A 24,703-nucleotide genomic window follows, 5' to 3' on the forward strand; every position below is an offset into this window, starting at 1 on the left:
AAACTCACCCTACCACGAATTCCTTGTCTGACACATTCATATCAATCGATACACTTAACTGTTAACTTTCTTCCGTCATTGTGTTTTGTATTTGCAGGCAGCAGAGTGTGCTGGTAAATTGTTCATATTTCACTCAACCTTGCCTTTGGCTGAAGCACCTGGAAAATTGAAGAATAGAGATGACAAGAAGCTTATTAACACAGATAAGGAAAAAGTAGGATAGTCATTATGCCTTTTTTGTGTAACTTAAAATTTGTTATTTGGAAGACTGAAGTAGTATTTGATAAAGACTGAATTTGATAAATGTTTGCTTCTGGGATATGGATGAAGTCAGCAATGTTCCATTACTGATTCTGCCTGTCAAGTGCATCGAGTTAACTTTGTACTGGCAGGTCCAGGCCAGATGGGGCTGGTTGGGTCCAAACCTTGGAGGGCGTTAGTGAATTGGCTGGGTTTATAAATGATAATATGAGCAATTTCATGATTTATTTGATCTAATGCTAGCCCACAAACGTTTAAGGAATTTAGTTTCCCAATTTAACACAACGGGATTTAAGTTTTCAACCTAGGGGTTGCAAATCCAGTACCTCCATGATTAGACTGTTGGCCAGACTAACTGATGGACTAAATAACAGTTTGGTTCTGTACAGTTTTGATCCTGTGTTGGTGGGTAATCACGAAAGAAAGTCCGCAAGCATTGAGGGTAGATGAGCAATAGTGGATGAGGACAGAGCGGGCAGGAACTATAAATTTCAACCCCAGGAAGAATGGGAATGTGTGAATATGGATCAAGGTCATAGAAGGTGAGAGGATGTTGGTGGGGCTAGTGATGGAGGAGGAAAAACTTTTGTGGGACTTGTATTTAAAAGAAACCTGTTGCCAAATAATTTTATCTGTATAATCACATTGAATGCTCAGACAATTGAGTTAGATGATGGGTGATTGAGTTATATTAACTCAAACCACGGAAAATGAAATTGGGTTAAAAGGCAATCCACTGATAGGGTCACACAGTGTAACAGCCTGATCAAATGTCTTAATTATCATGTGTTTCTATTTATAAAAGCATGCATTTATTATTTACAGGTTCTGTTTCAACCTCAGACTAGCTTCTACAATAATTTGGCCAAGGAATGTGTGGCACAAGGCTGCTGTGTGGATCTCTTCCTATTCCCCAATCAGTATGTGGATGTGGCTACTTTAGGGTTGGTAACTTACCAAACTGGAGGTTCCATTTACAAGTACACATTTTTCCAGGTAATGTTTGTAATTTGTACAATTACTGTAGGAATTTCATAACTGTCTTTATGGTTTTAACTTGCCTCCACCTGCAGAAGTATCAAACTTCTCAACAATTCTTTTGAAGCTACATTGTCTAAAAATTGGCCATCCTTCTTTTGTTTTTAATGAAAATGGTTTACGGAGTATGGGAGTCATTGGCAAGGCCAATATTTTTTGCCCATCCTGTTGGTATTGAGCTACGTTCTTAAACTCCAGTGACGTCGGTACACCCTCCATGCTGTTGAGGAGAATTAGAGCAAGTAATGTTTCATACTGCCAGCACTTTTTTGCTCACCAGGCTTAAAGGGTGGTGATTTTTCAGCTGTGTTACTTGGAATGAACTGATTTTTAAATTGCTGTTTTGACCTGAATTAAATGTAAAAGTTAGTGCTTTTTATTTGTCTGTTTGGAGATTGAGACCCTGGCCTTCTGTTGTGGCTTTCTAAATTCTTTAAGCTTTGAGTGCAGGTCATACCTCTGCTATTCCTGTGCGCTGAATAGAATTAAACAGTAGTAGTGAGCTTTTGTTTCAGATAAAATGAAGTAATCCTGCAAACTGTCATCAAATTGTTTTGTGGTGTGATGAATGAGAGCTAGCTAACAGATTGTTAGAAAAGGGGAACTGGATGCTGTTTCGCACTGACTGTGCTTGATACAAATAGAACAAATTATCTGTAGTGCTGTGTGGAGAAGAGAAACTTGTACCCATGGTCTTGATTAACAAGCTGCCATTATTGAGGATAAAATCTGGGCTAAATTTAATAAAAATGAGCAATGAGTAGGTATCTATCCAGCCACCCATGTCACCTAATGACAGAACAATCTTGGACAAGTCTAAATTTGGACTAAATGACCAACGAAGTGTGCCATTGGTACTGAAATAACTACACAGAAGCTGGTGTCCCATCACCTAAGGACCCTTTATTTACGAGTGAACAGTGCACAGTACACTGGCTGTAGGCAGCCAGCTTGGAGTTAGTCCTCAACTGAGGAGATTCTCATCTCCTGGTTGTATTGGTCAGCCAAGGCTTTCCTGGTTGGGGTTGTTAACCTGGGCCAATAAAGTACTTTGTCAATGAGGTCCACTGACTTCCAATCGCTGCACTCCTTCCTTTCCCCTTGCCCCAGACCCACCCAACCCCTGCCCACAAAAAAAGTCTGGTATGTGGGCCTGGTCTTTTGCCTGTAGCTTCCCTTGTGTCGCTTTTGCCCCAGATGTGGTTCTTATGACTCGACTCAGACACATGCAGCTTCTACTGGACGGGGACCTGTTTCTTGCGTCCAGAACATCTTGGAAGAATCTCTTCCTCCTCTTCAGGTGGCAACAGTAGCGAGACTGCATCCATTTCAGACTCTGATTTTCCTCGACACTAGGTGGAGGGGAAGCTCCCATGGTTCCTGCCAAGCCTTCTGGCTGGTCTGAGGGGTTTTGCACCTGACCTGTTTGCGAGGTAATGGCTTTCAGGTGATCCACATGTTTGTTCTGGACTGTGTCACCTTACCTAAACTTGAAGTAACAGGACCTGACCTTGCGTCCGCCTTGCTTGTACCCATACAGGACCGTTTCCATAGTTCTGGCACCCACACGCTATCCTTGAATTGAATCCTCTCACTTGCTGAGGGGAGGCATTCATGCTGCTGTTTGACCTCCCCCTGAATGTTGGGACTACTCTTTCCGCTAGACCATTGGGTGACAGATGGTATTGAACTGTCCTTAAGTACCAAATGCCATTGGACTTTGGCAAACATTCAAATTCCCCGCTAGTAAATTTTCTGTAACCAATAATTCCAGGAGTCACGAGCGATGCTCACAGCTTCTCAATGTCATTCCTGAGTTTGTTGAATGAATTTGATGTACATCCAGCCACTTTGAATGGATGTCCACAATGACCGGGAACGTCAAACCCATGAAAAGACTGACATGGTCGATTGGCAACTGAGTCCAGGATTCATCCGGCTATTCCACGAATGTAGGAGTGCTGCTGGTGGCAATTTTTGTCCTTGTTAGCACTTTGGACACTGCCCCACCAGCACAGCCAAATTGGCATCCAACCCTGGCTAGCAGACATAGCTTCTTGCTAGCATCTTCATCTTGGAAACCCCTGGATGTCCCTGGAGGAGTTCAGCCGATATCTGGTGGCAACCTTTATTCGGGACAATCACCCCAACTTCCCTCGGTACTATGCTGTCTTCTACAGCAATCTGGCCTCACCATGTAGGGGAACTTTTCAGGGTGTGCAGTCTCCTGGATACCGGCCTCCGAGTTTGCCTACTCGGGTCAGGCCTTGCAGGACTCCCTTTGCTGTCTTGAGTCCACATACCGGCAGCAACTACGATGGCTTGCCGGCCTGGATCCTGAAGAAATTTTTAGCCACTTGGCCGAGGCTCGGCTTTGTTGTGAGGTTCTGCTGTGGGTTGGCCTAGGTTCCCTCAGCTCGGGACATACCCTGCGCGAGGCTCTGCGATTGCCTATACTCAAGTGGTGTTCCCCCAGCTTAGCTGGACAGGTGAGGGTGCCCACTTGCATTGGGATGCCCTTTAGTTTCCATGCTCCACTTGGCAGATTTTCTAATGACAAGGCGAGCTGCAGTGCTGGTTTCAAGTCCAGTTGGGCTTCAGCTAGTCGGGGCTTCTGCATGGTTACGTCATTAATCCCACGTACCAAACAGTCTCTCAGCATTCAGGGTTAACCCAAAATCACATTCCTATTCTAGTCATTGTAACCTTGTTGAAAATATTGATACAGACTCCCCCAGTTATCTAACAGCCAAATAAAATGGATAGCGTATCAAGATTAGAGGAGGTTTGAGGTCGTGATATTCCTTAACCAACCCTGTCAACTCTTGAAAGGTTTTAGTGTCTGGTGCCTAATGGTAAGTTAAGCCCCTTGTAACCAAAAATGTCGCGGGTCCACATGCAGTCAGAAGAATCACTCGTTGCTTTTCATCTGCCCCAATGTCATTCGTCCAGGAAAATATATTGTATTCTTTCTGCATACTGGGCCCAACCTTCAACAGCAGTGTCAAAGGAGTCAAGCTTCCCAAACAGTAGAGGCATGATGCCATAAATGCTTAACTCCATCTTCAAGAAGGTAATTGCAAGTGAATGTTCCTCAGTCCTCCGGAGTCCCTCTGGACTCAATATTGAGTTCAATAATTTTAGGGCCTAAACTCTCCAATGTCCCAGCCCCCTACCCCACACACCAGGACTTGTTATCACATAGCCTGCCATCACACACCCCTTCTTGTTAGCCATAACACTCCCCATTAACAACTATTCACCCTCCCAGCCTGATCGTTAGCAACTCCTTTATCTGTCCAACTGTCTTTCTCTCTCTTTGGGCCCTATCCTATCATTTACCCCCTACCCCACCCACCTCCCTATTCTCTGCACATAAATTGACGTTTTCCACCACCATCAATTCTGAGGAAGGGTCACCGGACCTGAAATGTTAACTCTGTTCTTTCCTTCACAGATGCTGTCAGACCTGCTGAGCTGTTCCGGCAACTTTGTTTTTGTTCCTCTGATGCATCCTGTTTTCTCCATTGCTACAGAGGCCGGGTCCCGTCACCCTTTATTTATTAGCGCACAGAACACTGGCTATGGCCAACCAGCTCTGAGTCAGTCCTCCACTCAGGAGATTCTAATCTCCTGATTATATTGGTCAGCCAAGGCTTTCCTGATTGGTGGTGTTAACCTGGGCCAATCAAGAACCTTGTAGTTAATGAGGTCCACCTCGTTCAGATCATGACAAGTACAAAAGGTAGAGAATGGTGAGCCCTAAGCATTCAACAGTTTGTCTATTTCTGTTTTGAAATAGGAGGGACCCATTTTTTCTCACTTTCAACTAGTGCTAAAATATTACATGGGTACAGGGGATGAAAACCCTCCTGTACTGTACATTTTTCTCTTTTATGTTTATGTAGAAGCAAGATATTTCAGTTGTGAGCAAGCTATTCATGTAGAAGAGATGTACTGTTTTATGACCTTGTAAGCTCCTTCAGCATTTTATCAAGTGTACTGAATATTCTCGTGGCAAATAGGAACACTTGAAGATTTTTTTATCAACTCAGTTTGCCAAAAGCTTTGATTTAATATTGAAAATATTCTTGTTTAGGAGTTTATGTGATCTAGTAAACGATCAATTTGGGTAGATGGAACCATATCATTTCCGACAATTAGGTTTGCCAACTCTGCCATTAACCCTGGACATGTCATTGTGTGACTTCCAAACCCCTCTCCCTACACTCTCACCATTGATCACTCGACATATCAGACCTCATTACACCCAGCATTTCCCATGGTGGGCGAATAGGATTTATTGGACTGCTCTGTGGAGGGTGGGCATGGACTTAATGGGCAAAATGGCCTCTCTTTGTGTGATAGAAGGCTATGAATGGAATCTCAGGAAGACCTCGGATGTTGCCCAACCTCCTTTTTTAACCCAGTGACATAACTTAATATTGAAAATAAATTCAGTGGTTTAAGTAGCTGGTCTGTTATGCTCTGATCAAAATGCATCAAAAAACTGTCAAATATAATTAAAAGCTCAAGAATTTTTTGTTACAAGGCTGTCTTTAGTGGATCATATTGATAGATTGCAGTTAGCAGCAATACAGTAACAGATTCATTTAGCAAGATGTGTTCGTGAGTAAGTCTAGTTTACGATTGAAATTGAAACAGTTCCTCTTGGCGCTGGAAGGTTTTCATTGTTACGTGAACATATTTGTTTTTCTGAAGACTGCAATTTCGTGGCTTTCCAAGTTAGCTGTTCAAACTACAAAGCTTGCTTCTCCTAAAGTGTAGAGCAATGTTTAGCTTATAGCAAACTTTCAAGTGCTATTTGTTTGCTCTCAGGCACAAGCAGATGGGGAGCGCTTCCTAAATGATCTACACAGAGATGTCCGAAAAGTGATTGGGTTTGACGCAGTGATGAGGGTGCGCACCAGCACAGGTATGTCAGTACATTAGTTGTTGAATTTAACAATTTTGCTTAAAATACTATTTGTGCAATTTAAAAGTGTGTACAGGTCTTTGTGACTCTATAGCTGTTTCTTATCTGATGCACTTTCTCAGCCGCTTGGTTTTGCCGTGTACGCTCGCACGCGCACACACACACACAGCTTGATCATAATGTTGTTGTGAGCTGGTGCATTGAATGCCAACACCTTGTTAATAAGTCACTCTAGAGATTTCATTATCTGAAAATTATTAAAAATAAATAAGCAACTAGCAAGGAGCACTAAATTACAATGTTCCAATCATGCAAATCTTCTGTTCCTCAAGATTGCTTTCAGATTGAAGCTACATCACTTATATCAAATGTTTATTAAATATTAGCACTTTGATTTAGTATTAATGAGACAAATAATAAATAATTGAAATATTTTGCTTTTAACACTTTACCAAACATGAACTCATTGATAAATACTTATCTATTATTCCAGTTTTGGTCATACTTATGGCAATAGGTAACGCTCATACACCTGACAGTCAGTGAAAATAGGCATTCAGATTTCATTGATTTTAATTCCAATTGTCACCATAAGTGATATTGGGATATTTTTGAAAACATTCATAAAAAATGATATTTTTCTGTAGATAAACTTTGAAACCGATTTTGTTATCAATGGTCACACAATCTTAGCGAAGACCATTTCATTATAAATGTGAATCATCTCTGGGGATTTAAAGAAAGCTAGTCTCCTGTAGTGCCCAGGTTACGAATGGGTTCTATTCCAGAGTACATTCGTAGATCATTTGCATGCAGTTCGGAACACAATACAGTACAATATAAAATTGCTGTTTGTAAGTACAAATCACTATTTGCATGTTAGATCTTTGAAATTAATATTAATGCACTCCTGTTTTGGATCTCACTCGTAAATACAGGCGTTCGTTAGTTGAGGATTCATAAATTGGGGACCGCCTGTAATGGCAATCCTCTAACCATTGTCGATTGTTGTAAAACTCATCTGGTCTGCTCATGTCCTTTTATGAAGGAAATCTGCCATCCTTACCTGGTCTGGCTTCTATGTGACTTCAGACCCACAGTAATGTAGTTGATTCTTAACTGCCCTCTGAAATGACTTGGGACACTATTCAGTTCAAGCGCAATTAGGGGTTGACAATGCTGTTGTAAGAATGTGTAAAAAGAAATTGCATTTTTCTTGAATTTGCTTTTGTTAAAAATTTGTTTTTATTCCAGGGATTCGAGCAACTGATTTCTTTGGCTCTTTCTACATGAGTAATACAACTGATGTTGAGCTGGCTGCATTAGACTGTGATAAAGCTATCACTGTGGAGTTCAAACATGACGACAAGTTGAATGAAGATGCTGGAGCTCAGATTCAAGTGAGAAAATGCTATTAAATTATCGATCAACTGAACCACTTTTTATTAGTTGAAGTTTTCTAATGTCAGTGAATATTCTAGAAAAACTAGGACATGCTTGAGTTCAGTGTTTTGCCAGTGTGTGTTATTGGTCGTGCCACTTGCCATTCCTTCACTGGGCAAGTGTACAATTTTCTGGACTAGCCATTTTTCCTTGCTGAAGATAGCATTGTGAAGCCAGCTTATATTGGCTATGTTAACTTGGCCGTGTACAGGTGTAATTACCAAGCACAAATGTATGTTAATATCAGTCTGCTACATGCTTTCATGTAAGGTGTTCTTGGTTTAATTCAGTTTCTGATCCCAAGTTTGCAAATGCATCACAAGTAAAATATTGTAGGATATATAGATTGTTGTGATTTTTTTCCATCCAGAGAGCCACTACAGTGCCTCACACCATGTCAATCAATTTGCCTGGAAGGCTGTTCCAGTATATTGCCATTTTTGGCATGAATCTGTGCTGTTTGTCTTACTGCAGGCCTTACTACAATATTACCTGCGTTGTTATCTCTGTTCTTTAATCACCACCTTTTAAATGCTTAAAGTCAACATTTCCCAAATCTTCCTATTAGCCCAATTCTCAGGCTTGTGGCGGTTCTTTCAAACTTCCTCCAAGACTTGATTGTCTCCCTGTTTTTGTGACCAGACCTGAACACAATACACAAGCTACATTGACCAAAAACTGGACAGATTGGGCATAAAATCCTTGGACTTGCACTGTTATTGGTTTTATCTGTTTGCCTTTTTGAGTGCATGGAAGAGTGTTTGGGGTCTGTTGAAAGTCTAATCCACTTGAATCCTTCTTCATTAAACTTTTTCTTGCTGATAGTTTATGACTGTGGACTTCAGCAAATAGATTCACAGAACAGAGTCACATAACTTGCTTTTTGAATTTCAGGTGTGTTAGATCACTGGAACGTTTTGACATGATAATACACATGGTCAAAATTTGTTAATCTCGATTGTTGAGCATGGAAGGAGGCCATTCAGCCTATTGTATCTGTGCTGATGTTTTGAAAGACCATGTGATTAATCGCCCTCTGCTGCTACTCTTCCCTCTGTTGGTATTTATCTAATACAAAAACAAAAATTACTGGTACATCTGTGGAAAGAAAGTAGAGCTAACATTATGGATCCAGTGACCCTTCTACAGAACTCCAGTTATGGTAACTCTGCTTTCTTTCCACAGCTGCTGCAGATTTGTTGAGTTTTTTTGTTTTTTTTTGTTTGGTATTTATCTAAAGAACTGCGGATGCTGGAAATTAAAAATAAAATCAAATTACCAATGTTCCTTTTGAAAATTAGCATTGGTCTTATTTGACATCCATCGAGACAGTGAACATCAATTGTACTCACTGCTTATGTTTTGATGATATTTGTGTAAAAGTTGAAATCTTTTTCTTTAAAACAAGTTCCATGAATAGTTCCCAAACATATTCTTCAGTTGGACTCTCTTTAAGATTTGCTGAAGTAAGTTTCAACTTCTATTTTCGTGCTGCAGCAATGCATTTGATAAATGAATTATTCTCCCTTTCTTTCATTTCCCCACCCCTCCACAGTGTGCTTTGCTCTATACCAGTTGCAGTGGACAGAGGAGGTTACGTATACACAACCTGTCTCTTAATTGTTGTACTCAGCTTGCTGATTTATACCGAAACTGTGAAACTGACACACTTATCAACTACTTTGTGAAACTAGGTAAGCTGCTGCCAGAATTCTACCTGGTTTTTGTTGCAGAAATTATTCTAATGTAGAGGTCAGTGAACCTCGTCCAGTGTCATTGCAGCAAGCGCTGGGGGAGGAAATAAAAACAGTACTGCATAAGTTAGCTCATCATAATGAACTAGTGTTCAGGGTGCAAGCCTGGCTGGAGGAAGGGAACGTCAATCAGTGAGGATTCCTGTGTTTGGTCAGGATCAAGGATAACTATTGGGCAGTGTGGATATGTCGATTTTGCCTGAGAATAGGATTGGGTATGGCTCTGATGTCTGCAGTTTTAGGAACTTGCCAAGACTCTGTCAGCTATTAACTCAATAAAGATGACATAGAAATTAGCCTCTGATTGACACTTTCAGGATGGAGGAAGATGGTGCAAAGTGATACTGCAGTTTACTGTAGAAACTAGTCATCAAAATTCAGGTCTCAGAATCCAGTATCTGGTTTCAACTAAATGTCCGTCACTCAGCCTATAATCACAAACAAAATGAGACTATTTCCTGAATTCAGGTCAGTGTAGATTTTTATTAAGCATCTTAAAACAGATCTTTTTCTCTGAATTTACTGAACATTACTGAAATACTGTGTAATTTGAGATGGAAGAAAAACAATATTGCTTTTTCATCCTGATCTCCAGCCGTTATTTAGAGGTTTACTATTTAGTACACTGGTTTTAGATTACTACCTTTAATTCAAGCTCATTTTTCCTTTAACAAAACCGGTGTCAGATGCAGTCATTGTCTGTGAAGATGCCTGTGTCGCGCACACAACGTCAGTGATGGGTCTTGATACTTCAATGAAAGTCTAACAATTCTTCTTCATGTCAAAGCCAGCAGTCGCATTAATTTAAATACAGGAAAATTAAGGTTGACAATTGAAGATGGCAATAGTTAAAAAACCTTTTGTTTAAGATACTTTACAATTGCTAAAATCATGTGGAATTTTTTATGGTTTATTTTTATTAAAATAAACATTGAGAGAATTAGTAAATTTGAAGTTAAACTTTATAGAAGTTGTATTTTTGGTATTTAAACACCAATCTGGTTTTGATTTGATTTACCGAAGTACAGAGAAAAATTGTTTCAGAACATGGAACATAGAACGGTACAGCACAGTACAGGCCCTTCAGCCCACAATGTTGTGCCGACCTATTATCCTACTCAGATCAAACTACCCTGCATATCCTACATTATACTATCATCCATGTGCCTATCCAAGGGTCACTTAAAAGTCTCTAATGTATCTGACTCCACTACCACTGCTGGCAGTGCATTCCACACTCCCACCACTCTCTGTATAAAGAGAGCTTTACAAGCAGATCATGGGAAACAAGGACATAACAATCATAGGGTACTTAGAGCGAGGCACACAAGGTTACAGCTGCACAGGAGGCGCACAAAGCGAGATCAACATGAGATTTGAAATTAGAGATCTTGTAGATTAGTTGTTTTTAATAACTCATGGAGTGTGGGTGTGCTGGCTGGCTAGCAATTCTTGTTGCCCATCCCTAGTTGCCCTTAGGGTGGTGATGGTTGAGAGCTGCTGCCTTGAACTGTTGAAGTCAGCGTGCTGTAGATTAACAGCTCTCATGAACAGTTGTTTGAACGGGTTTAGCAGATAACCAAAAAGCATACTGTTCCATTAAATCATCTTTGTTCCACCTGTTGAATTTATTAGTTATGAAAACCGTATTCAAAATGCAGGTTTACTTACAGCAGTCTTCAGAAAATTAATACTTTACTGTTGAAGAATGTATAGTTGTAGCACCAGCTGCTACCATGTTCGAAATATATTGTCCTTGTGCTATAGTGGATGTTCTTTAGGTTTAAGACTTGGGTTTAAGTGTTGTGATTTGTCAGTAGAATTAGTGTGAGGTTTGTAAGCCATCCATTTCACATTTGGCACATTGCCATCTTATATGTACTGTTGATTTAACACCATAAACATATTTTCTCATCTCTTTGCAGCATATCGTGGCGTCCTGAGCAATCCCACAAAGACTGTGCGTGAAAACCTAATTAACCAGTCTGCTCAGATTCTTGCATGCTACCGTAAGAATTGTGCAAGTCCATCATCAGCTGGACAGGTAGGCAAGTAGTATCGTTTGCAAGTTAATTGTGTTAGTTTGGTTTACTAAATTTCATCTGAGCTTGAACACAAATTTACTGCTCTTGGTTAGCAACTACAGATTGGGTAAGGAAGGAAAACCAATTGAGTAATGGTGGAGAAGCGATCTCTCTGTTCCTGCTCTGTGCTTGTGATTTCTGACCATAAATAGAACCAATTGCTAACTCATCACCAGGCTGTTCTTGGTATTATTGCTGGAATATTGTCAGACCCCATAGCTGATGCAGCATCTTGTAGCCTTAGCCATTTCTTGATGTCACGTGGAGTGAGCGGAATGAGTGAGGACTAATTCAGGGGAGCTCCGGAGGAAGCTCAGATGGATCATCATCTGGAAGAAGATGGATGCAAATGTTGCAACCTTGATCCTTGCACTGATGGTGAAAGAATGTCCATCTTCTCTCCCACCTATCCGCCCTTCCCACCTCACTGACCAATCCCCACTACTCCCTACCTGCACTCGCCTATCACCATCCCACCTACCTTCCCCAGCCCCACCCCTCCTCTCTCTCTCTTTATTTCAGAGCTCCCTTCCCCCTTTCCCATTTCTGAAGAAGGGTCCCAACCCGAAATGTCAACTTTCCTGCTCCTCCGATGCTGCCTGGCCTGCTGTGTTCCTCCAGCTCCACACTGTGTTACCTCTGACTCCAGCATCGGCAGTTCTTACTATTTCTGAGAAAATTCCTTACTAGTTCAGATTGAGAGCCTGTCTAGTTAATGTGAAGGTTTTTATTGATGTATTTTCACCCAGAGCGGTGATTCAGAGACCAGGTCTGTCAGCACATTTTGAATATGTTAAAGATGGATCAGTTTCAATGTTTGATCATGAGTGCACAGAAAAGTCTATTCTAGAATTTGTTAGTAAATAAGGCTGTGATGCAGCAGTAGTTTGAACATTTAGCTTATTTCTAGACTCAGCTCTGTGTTCCAACCATATTATCCAAGTGGAATCTGGTGGAGTGCCACTTTAAATGGTTGAAAAAGTAGTAGCAATATAAACTAAGCAATTTCTGAGAAAGTTCTATCTTACCTTGAAGAATAAACAATTTTCAGCAATGAAAGTCTACCCCTGTAGAGAAGTGACCATAAAGGCTAAGTCTCGTCATAACGTTAGATAAGAGAACAAATTTGCAGGCCAGAGAGGTTTTGATAGAATTGAATGCCACTTTTAAAATGTTAGCACAGGCATGATGGGCTGAATGGCCACCTGTGTTGAGTGCTTTTGAAATTACTTTTTAAAATTGGAAAATTAGCTAGGAAATAGGAGTAAGAGTAGTCACAAATGGGAATTTCCAACAGTTGCAAAGAGGTTAGTATGGAAACCTGGGGGGTCTGGTCGAGGAGCACTCCAGGTTTTTTTCATGCATTTATAGCCAGATGACGGTGAGGCAAATGAATCTCCACCCTTAAAGACAACACCCAAATAAGCAAGGCATATACTGATCTTGAGAAATATTGCAGTCATAGTAATCATTCTAGTCTCGGGCTTCATGACTTCCTTATACCCTCAACCTGGCTGGTTGTCGAAGTTCAGGAAACTCTTCACAAATTGCCTTTTATTTTTAGTGTCTGCACCATCTTGTTTGAATTTGCCATTCTATTTTCAGAACTGTGAACTCCTTAATTAAGTCCTCAATTAGTAATTTGAAATAAGTGCAAATATTGAATTTAATTCTTACCTATGTCCCCTAGATTGTCTTTGCCCAAGTATGCACCAGTGTTTGTGTACAGGTTTTACTTAACTGAACCAATTGGTGGCAGATATGTAGAATACAAAGTGGAAGCTATAACGATGGCAATGAACCAAAAGAACAAGTGTTCCGTTGCAGTAAGAGAAGACGAGGGGGCTATTGCATTACATTGTTTACAAAATATGAAAGTCACTCAAGTGCCATTTGCATTAGGCTTGCTCAAGCCCATTGGGCATCCATTTGGCTGCTCGGCTGCTATCTGTGTCAGATAAATCCTTTTATAAGGCTATTTCTCAATTACAACTCTCTAAACTGGGAATACTGGATGCTAACACTAGTCACAAGAAGTGAAATAAGCAGGAGAGGCTGCAGGATTCCATTCTCACATTTTAGATCAGCTGAGTTTCAAAAAGCTTTCTTCCATTTGAATGAAATTGTATTCTAGCTGCAGTTATCCCAAGTTTTTTTTTGTTGAGGAACTTGTATCCATCGAGTTACTGAGTTTTGCTGCAGATTTTTTTTTTGAAGAAATAACTCAAAAAGTAAATATCTTGGTTAGTTTTTTTAGCCTTAGCTCACTGATGGCGCACTCGCCTTGTATTCAGAAGATTATGGTTCAAACCCTCACTCCAGGGACTTTAGCACATTGTGTAGGCTGAGCCTCATTAAAGTATTGAGATAATGTTGCGTTGACTGAAAGGCTGTCTTCTGCCCCCTCAAGTGACAAAAACCAATCCCCAGGGCAGTGCCTGGGGAGTTCTCCCCAGTATCCTGATAAATATTTACCAATAAGAATCAGAAACAGATTTTCTGATGCTGTGTCTGGTAGTTTTGTGGGATCTTGCTATGCATAAATTGTCTGCTCTCTTTCCTACATTATAACAGTGATTACACTTATCTAATCACTGGGATTTAAAATAATGAAAATCACTAAATATGTGCAGGCTCTTAAATTCTTGACTGCTCATGTCACGTAGATTTTTGAGTTAATGTTGCTAAAACAGAAGTAATGTCATCATTGAAAAATGGTTGTGGAGGTTGAAAGCTGCCCGATTACAACACTTACTGCCTCTGTTTAGAAGCTGATAGAACCAAAAAATTTTTGCAGCATTATCACTGAAATTTTTATTTGTGACTATCTGTGTTTGAAAATCAACTTTAGAGAGGGCTGTTGGTGTTGGATGTATAGTTGACAGCTATTAAATGCTTGTTTGTGCTCCTTGTAAAATAACAAGTTTGCATATGATTTAGTAATTGAGACTAAATGTAATATGAAGAGTGACTACCCCTCATATTGCACATGTCTATTCTTGGGAGCAGAGTTGCAGTGGGAGAAAGAGTGAGATAGATTTCATAAGGTTGAAATGCGAATTACACTGACACCTAGGAGCAGTAGTTGCTTATTTATTCTCCAGCTATTACTTAGCAATGTTCAGTAACTTGTGTATTATACGGCCACTACTTGTACAAAACATCATGTTATGGGCTAGAAATATATTGCAAGTTAACCTTTCAAGCTCCCTGAATAGGACCACCTCTTGAATACTGTGCAGTGTTCTGGTCTCCTTTTTTTAAGGAAGGGCGAAAATACATTGGTGGTGGCTCAGGGAAGATTTATTAAATTGATAACTGGAATGAGAAGGTTGTCTCAGATCAGACAGGCTGGGCTAGTTTGCACTAAAGTTTAGAAGAGTGAGGTGTAATTTGATTGGAATATGAGATCCTGAATATTCTTTACAAAGTGGATGTGGATACAATGTTTCTTGTGGGCCAGTCCAGAGCTAGGGAGCACTGCTTTAAAATTAGGGGGTTTCCCTTTTCGGGCTGGGATCAGGGGAATTACTTTTAAGGTTGTGTGACTTTGGAATGTACAGAGGTAAGGGTCATTGAATCATTTTAAGGCAGAGGTAGATAGATTCTGGCTAGACAGAGGGCTTGAAGGTTATTGAGGGTAGATGGGAATGCGAAATTCAAAACAAACAGATCAGCCGTGAACTTTTAAAATAGAGCAGGTTGGATGGGCTGAGTGGTCTATTTCGGCTCCAAATTTGAGAGTTGGCTTTCTCTTTGGAAGGATTTTATGGTTTTTGCTGCAGCAGTGGTTGGCAGAGAATCTCCTATTCCAGCCATCCAATGTGTGTAGTAACATTGGTCTATCTGGGATCTTACTGTGCGCAGATTGGTTGCTACATTTCATTACGTGACCTCTGACTACATTTCAAGAGTATTAAATGAGCAAAACACATTGCATGCTGAGGTGAAAATGCTATATAACTGCAAATCTGTCTTTCAGAGAAATAAGGAGCTTGTATTTATGCAGTGTCCCACGATGACTCAAGTGCTGCACTTTCAATTATGATACTTCAGATGTAGTTGCTGCTTTGCGAACCCCTTGAGTAAAATATTTTTCCCTTAACTTGGCATTTGGGTTTTGTAGCTATGAATAATTGCTGATTAGTACAGGATCTAAACATTCCGTTTCTTCCATCCTAATCCTGATGTGTGCAAGATGAAGTACTTTGAATTGTCACCTGTACACATTTTAATCTTGTGGCTGTGGTAAATGTGCAGATACTCATGATCACCTTAGTAATTAATGGAACTAATTTCATTATTCACTCAGAAATAGTTTCTACAGTTGACAATGACTTTGATCGTATCACTGCTCAGCTGTAGTGGGGAGATAAAAAACCACCTAAATTCTTGACCCTCATGATAACTTCCTGACTTATTCTAGTCTTCCCCCTCCCACCCTCCCCACCCCACCATGGCCCTACATGGAGCTTTCCCATTGTTGTTTTTTTCACTCCCTGCATCTTTCTCCTAGCTGATCCTGCCTGAGTGCATGAAGCTGTTGCCTGTCTACCTGAACTGTGTATTGAAGAGTGATGTCCTGCAGCCTGGAACTGAGGTCTCCATTGATGACCGCACCTATGTTCGGCAACTTGTCACATCCATGGATGTAGCAGAAACCAACGTGTTCTTCTATCCTAGGCTTTTACCTGTGGTGAGTAAGCAAATAAGGAGCTGTTCCTGCATTACAACACTGTCTACACATTAAAATACTTTATTGCATATAAAGTGCTTTGAGACATCTGGTGGTTGAGAGGAGTGTGACATAGATGTAAGTCTATTTTGTCAGTTTAAAAACTGCAGGAAAGGGCATTTAAATATGAAGATAATCTCTCAGCATGTGACATCAAAATTTGATGATCTCCCTGAATGTTTTTGGTAAGACAGGTTTTTTGGTAAGTTTCCTATCACTTAGAGCAGGCAGCTTCAGCCGCTGCACCCATAGGATGGGTGTGAGAGTGATCAGCAAAATTGGGCCACCCTACTTAAGTTGCAAAATGTTGAGGGAAGTGTGTCTACTACAGAGTTGAATGCTGTATTCAGTTCTTGAGTTCAGAATTGGAGGTAACCTGGTCTAAATTGGCTTTACTTGATTCTGAGTTCTCTCAAATTCAGAATCTGTAGGTCAACATATTTGGGTGCTTTCTGATGAAAGGCAGACTACCCAAAACTGCTTTGTCTTTCATGGATGCTGATTGTGCACTTGCACGGTTGCATCCTTCTCGTTTTCGGTTTTATTTTGCTGGAAACAAGCTGACTTGTATAGGAAAAGAACCGTTCAGATTCGGCAATGTGCGCATTTTTCACGTAGAAGCATAGGACAATTTACAACTTTAATCTAGAGTTTTGTGTTCAGGGAGTGCTGCACTGATGGAGATGTTAAACTGAGGTCATTTGCCCTCAGCTGGAGGTAAAAGGTTGCAAGGCATTCTTCAAAGGAGAGCAGGAAAGTAGAAGTTGGGTCTCCCATTGTCATGGCCAATACTTCTCCGCTGTTAATTCCGCTTTAAAAACAATCATCGGGTTCATGTGTGCAAACTGGTTGCCATGTTTCATCTATTTCATGAGTGACTGCACTTCAGAAGTACTTAATGGATGTCAGTTACAGCCAAATGCCCTTAGGTCCTGAAAAGTGTTTAAAAATGCAAGTTCTTTTTTCTTGTCTACAGATAACAGGAACTAAATGAGCATCCACCTCAATCTGTTCAAGGATAAAATCAGTGGCAAATGATGATAACTTTTTTTTGTTGATAAAATTAATGTTCTGATCATCTTTTGATTTTAAAAATTTCTTTATTGTGACCATAATGCTGCCTCTTTGTTCTCTCAGCACAAAATGGATATGGATAGTGATGATTTCCCAGTGGCCATTCGTTGCTCAGAGGAGCGATTATCAAAGGGTGGTATTTACCTGTTGGAAAATGGATTGAGCCTCTTCATTTGGGTTGGGATGAACACACAGCATGACCTCATTCAGAGTATCTTTAATGTGCAGTCATTTGGACAGATTGATTCCGCAATGGTGAGTGTCAGATGGGAGTGAATCATACCTTATGTCATTCTTGTAGGTATGCTTCTGTTTAATTCAGTAGTGAACAGTCTTGATTTGAGTCATGGGAATCTGAAGCATTGATACAAGTGTAAATTTCCTAAGTTGAGAAATCTCACTGCTATGAATTATGGACTGGTTTTGTGAGAAATATGACTCTTATGAACTACGGACTGGTTTAGACTGTGAAACATTTTCTGTGATGACAAAGCTTTTGCAGTATACTATGAACTTTGCACTTGTGACTTGGAGTCTATTATTAGCAGATGCACAACTGAAAACAGTTACTTTTCTCAGGTTTGGAAGGAGGCAAACTGGTTTATTTCTGTATTACTGTTAATGTTTATAATAATGCAGCTGTGTTTCAGCTGCTATTTGCACAAGCAGAGCATTGATTTGAAGTAGCTCCACTTTTGTTTAGAGTTGACTGATCCTGGTATGTTATTATAATGTCAGGGCATGAACTAACTCTGAAACTAAATTCAGAGCCAAGTCCAGATTTACTAGACAACAAGGTGCAGGGCTGGATGAACACAGCAGGCCAAGCAGCATCATAGGAGCAGAGAGGCTGACGTTTCGGGCCTAGACCCTTCATCAGAAAAGTGGGAGGGGAAGGGGGTTCTGAAATAAATAGGGAGTGGGAGGCGGATAGAAGAGGGATAGAGGAGAGGATAGGTGGAGAGGAAACAAACAGGTCGAAGAGGTGGGGATGGAGCCAGTAAGGGTGAGTGTAGGTAGGGAGTTAGGAAGGGGATAGGTCAGTCCAGGGAGAACGGACAGGTCAAGGGGGCGGGATGAGGTTGGTCGGTAGGAGATGGAGGTGCGGCTTGAGGTGGGAGGAGGGGATAGGTGGGAGGAAGAACAGGTTAGGGAGGCAGGGACGAGCTGGATTTACTATATGCCTTTAGCAACGATGTGCATTCAAACGGATGTTACATTCAGTGCAGCCATAGTGTCAACAATTGATGAACTTAGTTTGTGAGTAATGTTAAATACATGAATGTTGAAGAACAGAATTTATTTATTTATTCATTCATTTTACTTTAATAGTAGGTGTGTAAACTAGTTAAAAACAAATCCTGATAGAAATAAATATGGTCTCATGAATTTCTTAATGCTGAGTTCAGTAAAAAGTGCTGTTTGAGTAGATGTGGGCTGTTTTGAATTTTGGCTTTGGTTGTTTTTCAGACTGCTCTACCAATGCTGGATAATGCTTACTCAAAAAAATTACGGTCCATAGTTGATATGATACGTGCTCAGAGGCCCAGGTTTATGAAGGTAAATGAAACGCAGCATTTTATAATTAACAATGCCTTGTCAATCCTTGGCTTACTGTAGTGATGTATTCTTTCTGATTGTCCCCAGTCATTATAGTTTGAATAACTGGATGGACAATGAGGAATTGAATTGAAAGGACGAGGGGACACGAAATGTGGTGTTTTGTACTACTCAGCTTCCAAATGCAAGAACTACTTTGCCATTTACAACTTAGTGTAGAAATATCAGTTTTCCAGTTCAGAGCAGAGTCATATTTTCCTTTCTCTTGCAAAGCAGCATCCGCGCCTGCATCCTGCTCTCCCTGGTGTTAGCTGGGAGTTAACAGATGTGACATGATGACAAGCAAATCTGTCTGTTTCTGCCAGGTACACTTCACATCAGACACTGACGGATGTGAATGGTCAGACCTGATATCAGCTCACTCAAGGTGACCCTGTCCTTGCTCACTTGTACAGCATACTTTACTGGCTTTCATCAGGTTTTATGATGTATATTGATGAAGTGCTTTAAGACATTACAATAGCATGACAAAACACTTCAGATATAAATATAGTGACTACTGGAGACAACCCAGGATATACAGTTTTTTTTTTAAATTCATTCACAGGATGTGAGCATTGCTAGCTGGGCCAGAATTTATTGCCCATCTCTAGTTGCCCTTGTCCTTCCAGATGGCAGCATTTATGGAGCAAAAACAGAAGTTGCTGGAAAAGCTCAGCAGGTCTGGCAGCATCTGTGAAGAAAAAAATCAGTGTTAACATTTCGGGTCCAGTGACCTTTCCTCAGAATGGAAGGGTTCTAAGGTTATGTGGAAGGGTCACTGGACCTGAAGAGTTAACATAGATTTTTTTTTTTCTTCACAGATGCTGCCGGACCTGCTGAGCTTTTTCAACAACTTCTGTTTTTGTTCCTGATTTACAGCATCCGCAGTTCTTTGAGGTTTTTATTTAGGCAGCATTTATAGGTTTGGAAAGTGCTGTCTAAGGACCCTTGGTGAATTTCTGAAGTGCATTTTATCAACGATATACACTGCTGCTATTGAGCACTGGTGGTGGATGTTTGTGGATGTAGTACAAATCAAACGGCTGCTTTGTCCTGGATATTGTCAAGCTGCTTGAGTGTTTTTGGAGCTGCACTCATTCAGGCAAATGCGGAGTATTCCATCACACTCCTAATTTGTGCCTTGTAGATAGTGGACATGCTTTGCTGAATCAGGTGGTGAGTTACTCATTGCTGAATTCCCAAAGGTACATTAGTTAATGTGAAATGTCAGGGAGGGAACCATTCTGAAAGTGCTTTCAGTACTAGAAGACTGCTGACTGACCTTTTAATGATCCCAATTAATCAGGTGGATTGACTGTGATCCATTTCACATGGTGCTTTGCAATCTTATTGTCCATTTAGAGTTTCTTTGTCTGAGAGCTGGAACAATTGTATAACATTGTCATGAGCAGTGAATTAATAGAACCCTTAAGAGTGATTTAAAATTATTGCATTATTTCCTCCAAAAACCATAAGAACAAGTCAGAAATGAACGTTAACACTTCAGGGTTGTGATGGGAGAGTGCTGCATTAGCAGCTGAGATATTAGTACACATATATCCTTTTAGGTTCAAGTAAAGATCCTAAAGTATTATTGAAAGAAGATCAATGAGTTATTCCAGATTCTGATCAATATTTACTCCTCAACCGTCCTAATCCCAGCGCCCTCCCTCGTGCTCTCTCTCACACACAAAACACACGCACACAAATTTGTTATTTATGGCTTGGAGAGCAGAATTTGACAGTTGTATTTTCCCCGCATTATGATGACTGATCTTAAAGATGGATCCATTAATGAGAAGGTGCTTTGAGAAATAGTCAGATTGTGCTGAAACACTATTTAAATTAAGGTTCTTTCCCTCTGATTTGTCAACTTCTTCTTGCAGCTCATGATTGTGAAGCAAGACGACAAAATGGAGCTGCTGTTCAAACACTTCCTCATGGAGGATAAGAGTGTGAATGGTGGAGCCTCATACGTGGACTTTCTCTGCCACATGCACAAAGAGATTCGACAGCTACTCAGCTAAACCTGGGGAGATGAACAGGGGAGTGTGGGGTTTGGGTGGGGCGAGCTGTTTACAAGACAAGAGCTGCTTCCCAATGGGCCCAATAATCTTGAGGTGTAAACAAGGGCCCTGTTTGTCAGGAGCTGCCACAGAGGCAACATGGGCATGTGGCTAACTTGTTAATACTGATGTAATGTAAGGAATTAATAGTACAGTATAATGTATATGATTTAGAATCTTATATGAGAGCTATCTTTTCAACACTGGTATTGCTGTGTTCCTTGTGTATGAGGAGATGAAAAGAGAACTGCACTGAGTGTGATTGGATGTATGAAAGAGCAAGCTCCTGATACACAAGCTTTCAATTCAATAAATTGAACGAAATCCAGTTTGTGGCTTTGCTAACATGGTTCGACTTTCTGGAAATTATTTTTATACACATCTGAAATAATCATTTCATGTTGTACAACAGCCTTTTTTTGGTTCTCTGTTAATTAGGTCTTTAAATGTCAATAGGTTTGTGAATGAAAAATAAGCTATCTTATTCACTCAAACTTGTGTGAATGCTTAACGTTTCTAATGATTAATTTCTCTGCTGGACTTCCTTGCAGATTCAAGGTGAAAGCATCTGACTCACATCAAGGGCTTTGGGGGTGGGAGAGGGTTTTTAAACATTTGCGAAATGTCAGTATTTTTGCGTTTCTGATTTTATTACCTGATCAGCGAAGGGAGTGTGTCATCTCAAACTGCTCTATTCAAAGTCACTGACCTCTTCTTCAGTCCCACACTGTAAGTTAGAATCCTGAGAATTATCCAACCAAAGGCATTAAACCCCAGAAGGAATGGCATAATTTAATCCTTCCTTGTGTCATCAACCTTATGTTTTGATTGTAAGCTTTGGTGATTATAAGACTTTGGGATTTGATGCCACCCTTGGAAAAAGGAGTATATTACTGCTATTGTACCTAATACAAGTGAGATGAATAGTGGTGATATGGAGTCATTATGCGCATTTCCCTAACCTCCTTTTTCTTCCCCCAGATAAACTTTGTATTTGCCAATTCCTGTTTATTGAATTGGGTTTCCATGCTGATTTTTTTTTTTTTGCAGCCTGCTGTAAAAGGAAAACAATGTGCTGTTGTAAACGGGACATTAATTTTTGATGCAATAAATACACTTCTTTCCAAATGTCTCCTCAGAGCTGCCCTCCAGTTTCTAATTCAATCTTATTATAGTGCATCTGAAGTGGAGAGATTCACATTTATCTAGCAGTCCTGGTGACAACATTCTTGAATGGATTACATATTTATGAAGAGGTCCAATCTGTAACTCTGTTTGGAATTTGCTGTTATCAAAGTCCTGCATACCAGGATATTGCAGATTCATTTCCTAACTCGCCAAATCTTTGGTGGTCCATTTACTTTGAAATGAACGTTGTTGTGTTATGTTGTCGATGGAGTTTGAATTTGAACTGGACCCTTGGTTTCTGAGAGTTAAGCAATGCAAATGCTCTTTAATATTTTATTTCAACATCCTGCAAGTTTCTTCTCAATTTGAAGTATGATAAACAAAGTTGATCACCTTGTCAGCCAGTATGAATAGTCAGGGTTTTTAGACTTTCCAATCCTGACCAGCTCCAAATTTCTGGTGTTATTGTTGAGCAGGGAAGTGAAGGAAGAGCAACCAACTTCAGAAAAGTCATTATTTTCAACAGTTTGTTGCCGGGTCTCAGAGTTCTGGCAAAACTGTACGGAGAGGGAAGGGACTTGAATTTTGTACATTTCTGTTTATAAAGGACTGTTGTAATGGTTGTCTGCCCCCGCATGTGGTCATTGCAGGATGATGGAGCTATTTCAATTGAGTATGGTATCTGGCTGTTTTTGTAAATCAGACCAGTCTATGATTTATTATATTGCTGTGCACATCCCAGTAGGATGGATGTTCCTAATGGCACTTACACCCATACTATGCCTGGTTCTGGATTTTCTATCCAGTTAAATGATAGATTCTCCAGTCAACATGTAGCAGCAGTTTTATGCAGCTGGCAGTTCAGTCAGTCCTCTCACTTTCTCAGGAGAGAGTTGGGATTTGGTTGGGGAGTGGGGGAGTCGAGTTGGAATCTAAAAAGAGACAGGAATAAAGCTCAGGAGTTTCAAATGACTCACTTCACTCACTCCATCGATTGTGTTGCTGATGCCCCAAGCCCCTGGTTGAAGCTACCAGCCACAGGTTGAGAGTCATACAGTCATAGAGTACAGCTGAGGCCCTTTGGCCCATTGAGTCTGTACCACCAAAAATACACCAAATCTGCACTGTTCTATTTTCCAGCATCTTGGGATCTGTCTAAGAGATGTTCTGCTCATTCTGCCATCTTCTTGCGGTCATAACATTAAAAAAACACCACCCTGCTGGCAAAGTCTTCTGTTATGTTCTTGCCAACTTCCAACATTATAAATTCCCATCCTCGTCATTTAAGATGGGATTTTCCTATGTAAACTTGTAGTTATTATTAATAGTACATGCAAAGGTACTTGGGATTGGGAGGTTGGGGAGGTGCTGGCCTTTTGGCCCCTCAACACTGTTCACCCAGTCAATCAGATCAGCCATGATCATATTGTGGTCTCTCTCTCTACTTTCCTATTTGAAAACCTGGACATAAAGCATGCACAAAAAATCCCAGACGAAATCAGATTTCAGAATCTATCAAAAATTCCCCAGACTGCCTTGTCTGTCAAGAATTTATCTAACTCACCCTTGAACTAATTCAATGACACAGCCCCCTCTGTTGTTTGAGGCTAAAATCCTCCAGAAAAGAAATCTCGTTGCCGTATTAAATAGTGATTAATCTGCATTCCTTAGTTCTTGCCTGTTGTACAAGAGGAAGCATTGTTTCAACATTCACTCCCAAATCCTTTTCAATTCTTATGTTGCAATAAGATCACCAGTCACCCTGACAAACCTGACCTGTCCCACCTTAGCTTGCCCCAACCTCTCACCCCCAACTAAAGAAAAACAAGCATCAGTTGCGTGAACATTCTCTGAACCAACAATGCTGTCATGGCCAAAGACAAAGTTGCTGGAAAAGCTCAGCAGGTCTGGCAGCATCTGTGAAAGAGAAAACAGAGTTAACGTTTTGGGTATGGTGACCCTTCCTCAGAACTGATGGTGGCTGGGAAAACGTAAGTTTATATGCAGAAAATAGGGACGTGGGTGGGATAGGGAGTAAATGATAGGATAGAGTCCAAAGAGAGAGAAAAAGACAGTTGGACAGACAAAGGAGTTGATAACGATCAGGCTGGGAGGGTGAATAGTTGTTCATGGAGACTGTTAGTGACTAACAACGGGGTGTGTAATGGCAGGCTATGTGGTAATAAGGCCTGATGTATTGGGTATGGGACTGGGACATGGGAGAGTTTAGGCCTTAAATATTGAACTCAATATTGAGCCCGGAGGGATGCTGAAAAATAGAACAGTGCAAATTTGGTGTATTTTTGGTGGTACAGACTCAGTGGGCCAAAGGGCCTCAGCTGTAGGGTCCCCAAGCGGAAAATGAGGTGTTGTTCCTCCAGCTTGTGTTGGGCTTCGCTGGAACACTGTAGCAAGCCAGAGACACAGATGTTGGCCAGGGAGCAGGGTGGTGTGTTAAAGTGGCAGGCAACAGGTAATCCAGGGTCTGGTCTGCGAGCAGAACATAGATGTTCTGCAAAGCAGTCGCCAAGTCTACGCTTCATTTCCCAAATGTAGAGGAGACCACATTGAGAGCAGCGAAT

At 40.7% G+C, this 24,703-nt stretch overlaps 1 protein-coding gene across 1 annotated transcript in view; it reads left to right on the top strand.

Moving 5' to 3' along the window:
• sec24c (SEC24 homolog C, COPII coat complex component) overlaps positions 1-22,125 on the top strand; it is a 67,685-nt gene extending 45,560 nt beyond the window's left edge. Inside the window, exons 14-23 of the mRNA XM_048616282.1 lie at positions 98-214; positions 1,087-1,257; positions 6,139-6,235; positions 7,490-7,635; positions 9,234-9,372; positions 11,358-11,476; positions 16,033-16,212; positions 17,389-17,580; positions 18,796-18,885; positions 20,814-22,125. Coding sequence (XP_048472239.1) covers positions 98-214; positions 1,087-1,257; positions 6,139-6,235; positions 7,490-7,635; positions 9,234-9,372; positions 11,358-11,476; positions 16,033-16,212; positions 17,389-17,580; positions 18,796-18,885; positions 20,814-20,954 — 1,392 coding nt within the window. The 3' untranslated portion in view covers positions 20,955-22,125. The remainder of the gene's footprint in view (positions 1-97; positions 215-1,086; positions 1,258-6,138; positions 6,236-7,489; positions 7,636-9,233; positions 9,373-11,357; positions 11,477-16,032; positions 16,213-17,388; positions 17,581-18,795; positions 18,886-20,813) is intronic.
• Positions 22,126-24,703: the final 2,578 nt, after the last annotated feature.

The sequence above is a fragment of the Rhincodon typus genome, chromosome 34 (genome assembly GCF_021869965.1).
Source record: "Rhincodon typus isolate 14 chromosome 34, sRhiTyp1.1, whole genome shotgun sequence".
Taxonomy (NCBI): domain Eukaryota; kingdom Metazoa; phylum Chordata; class Chondrichthyes; order Orectolobiformes; family Rhincodontidae; genus Rhincodon; species Rhincodon typus.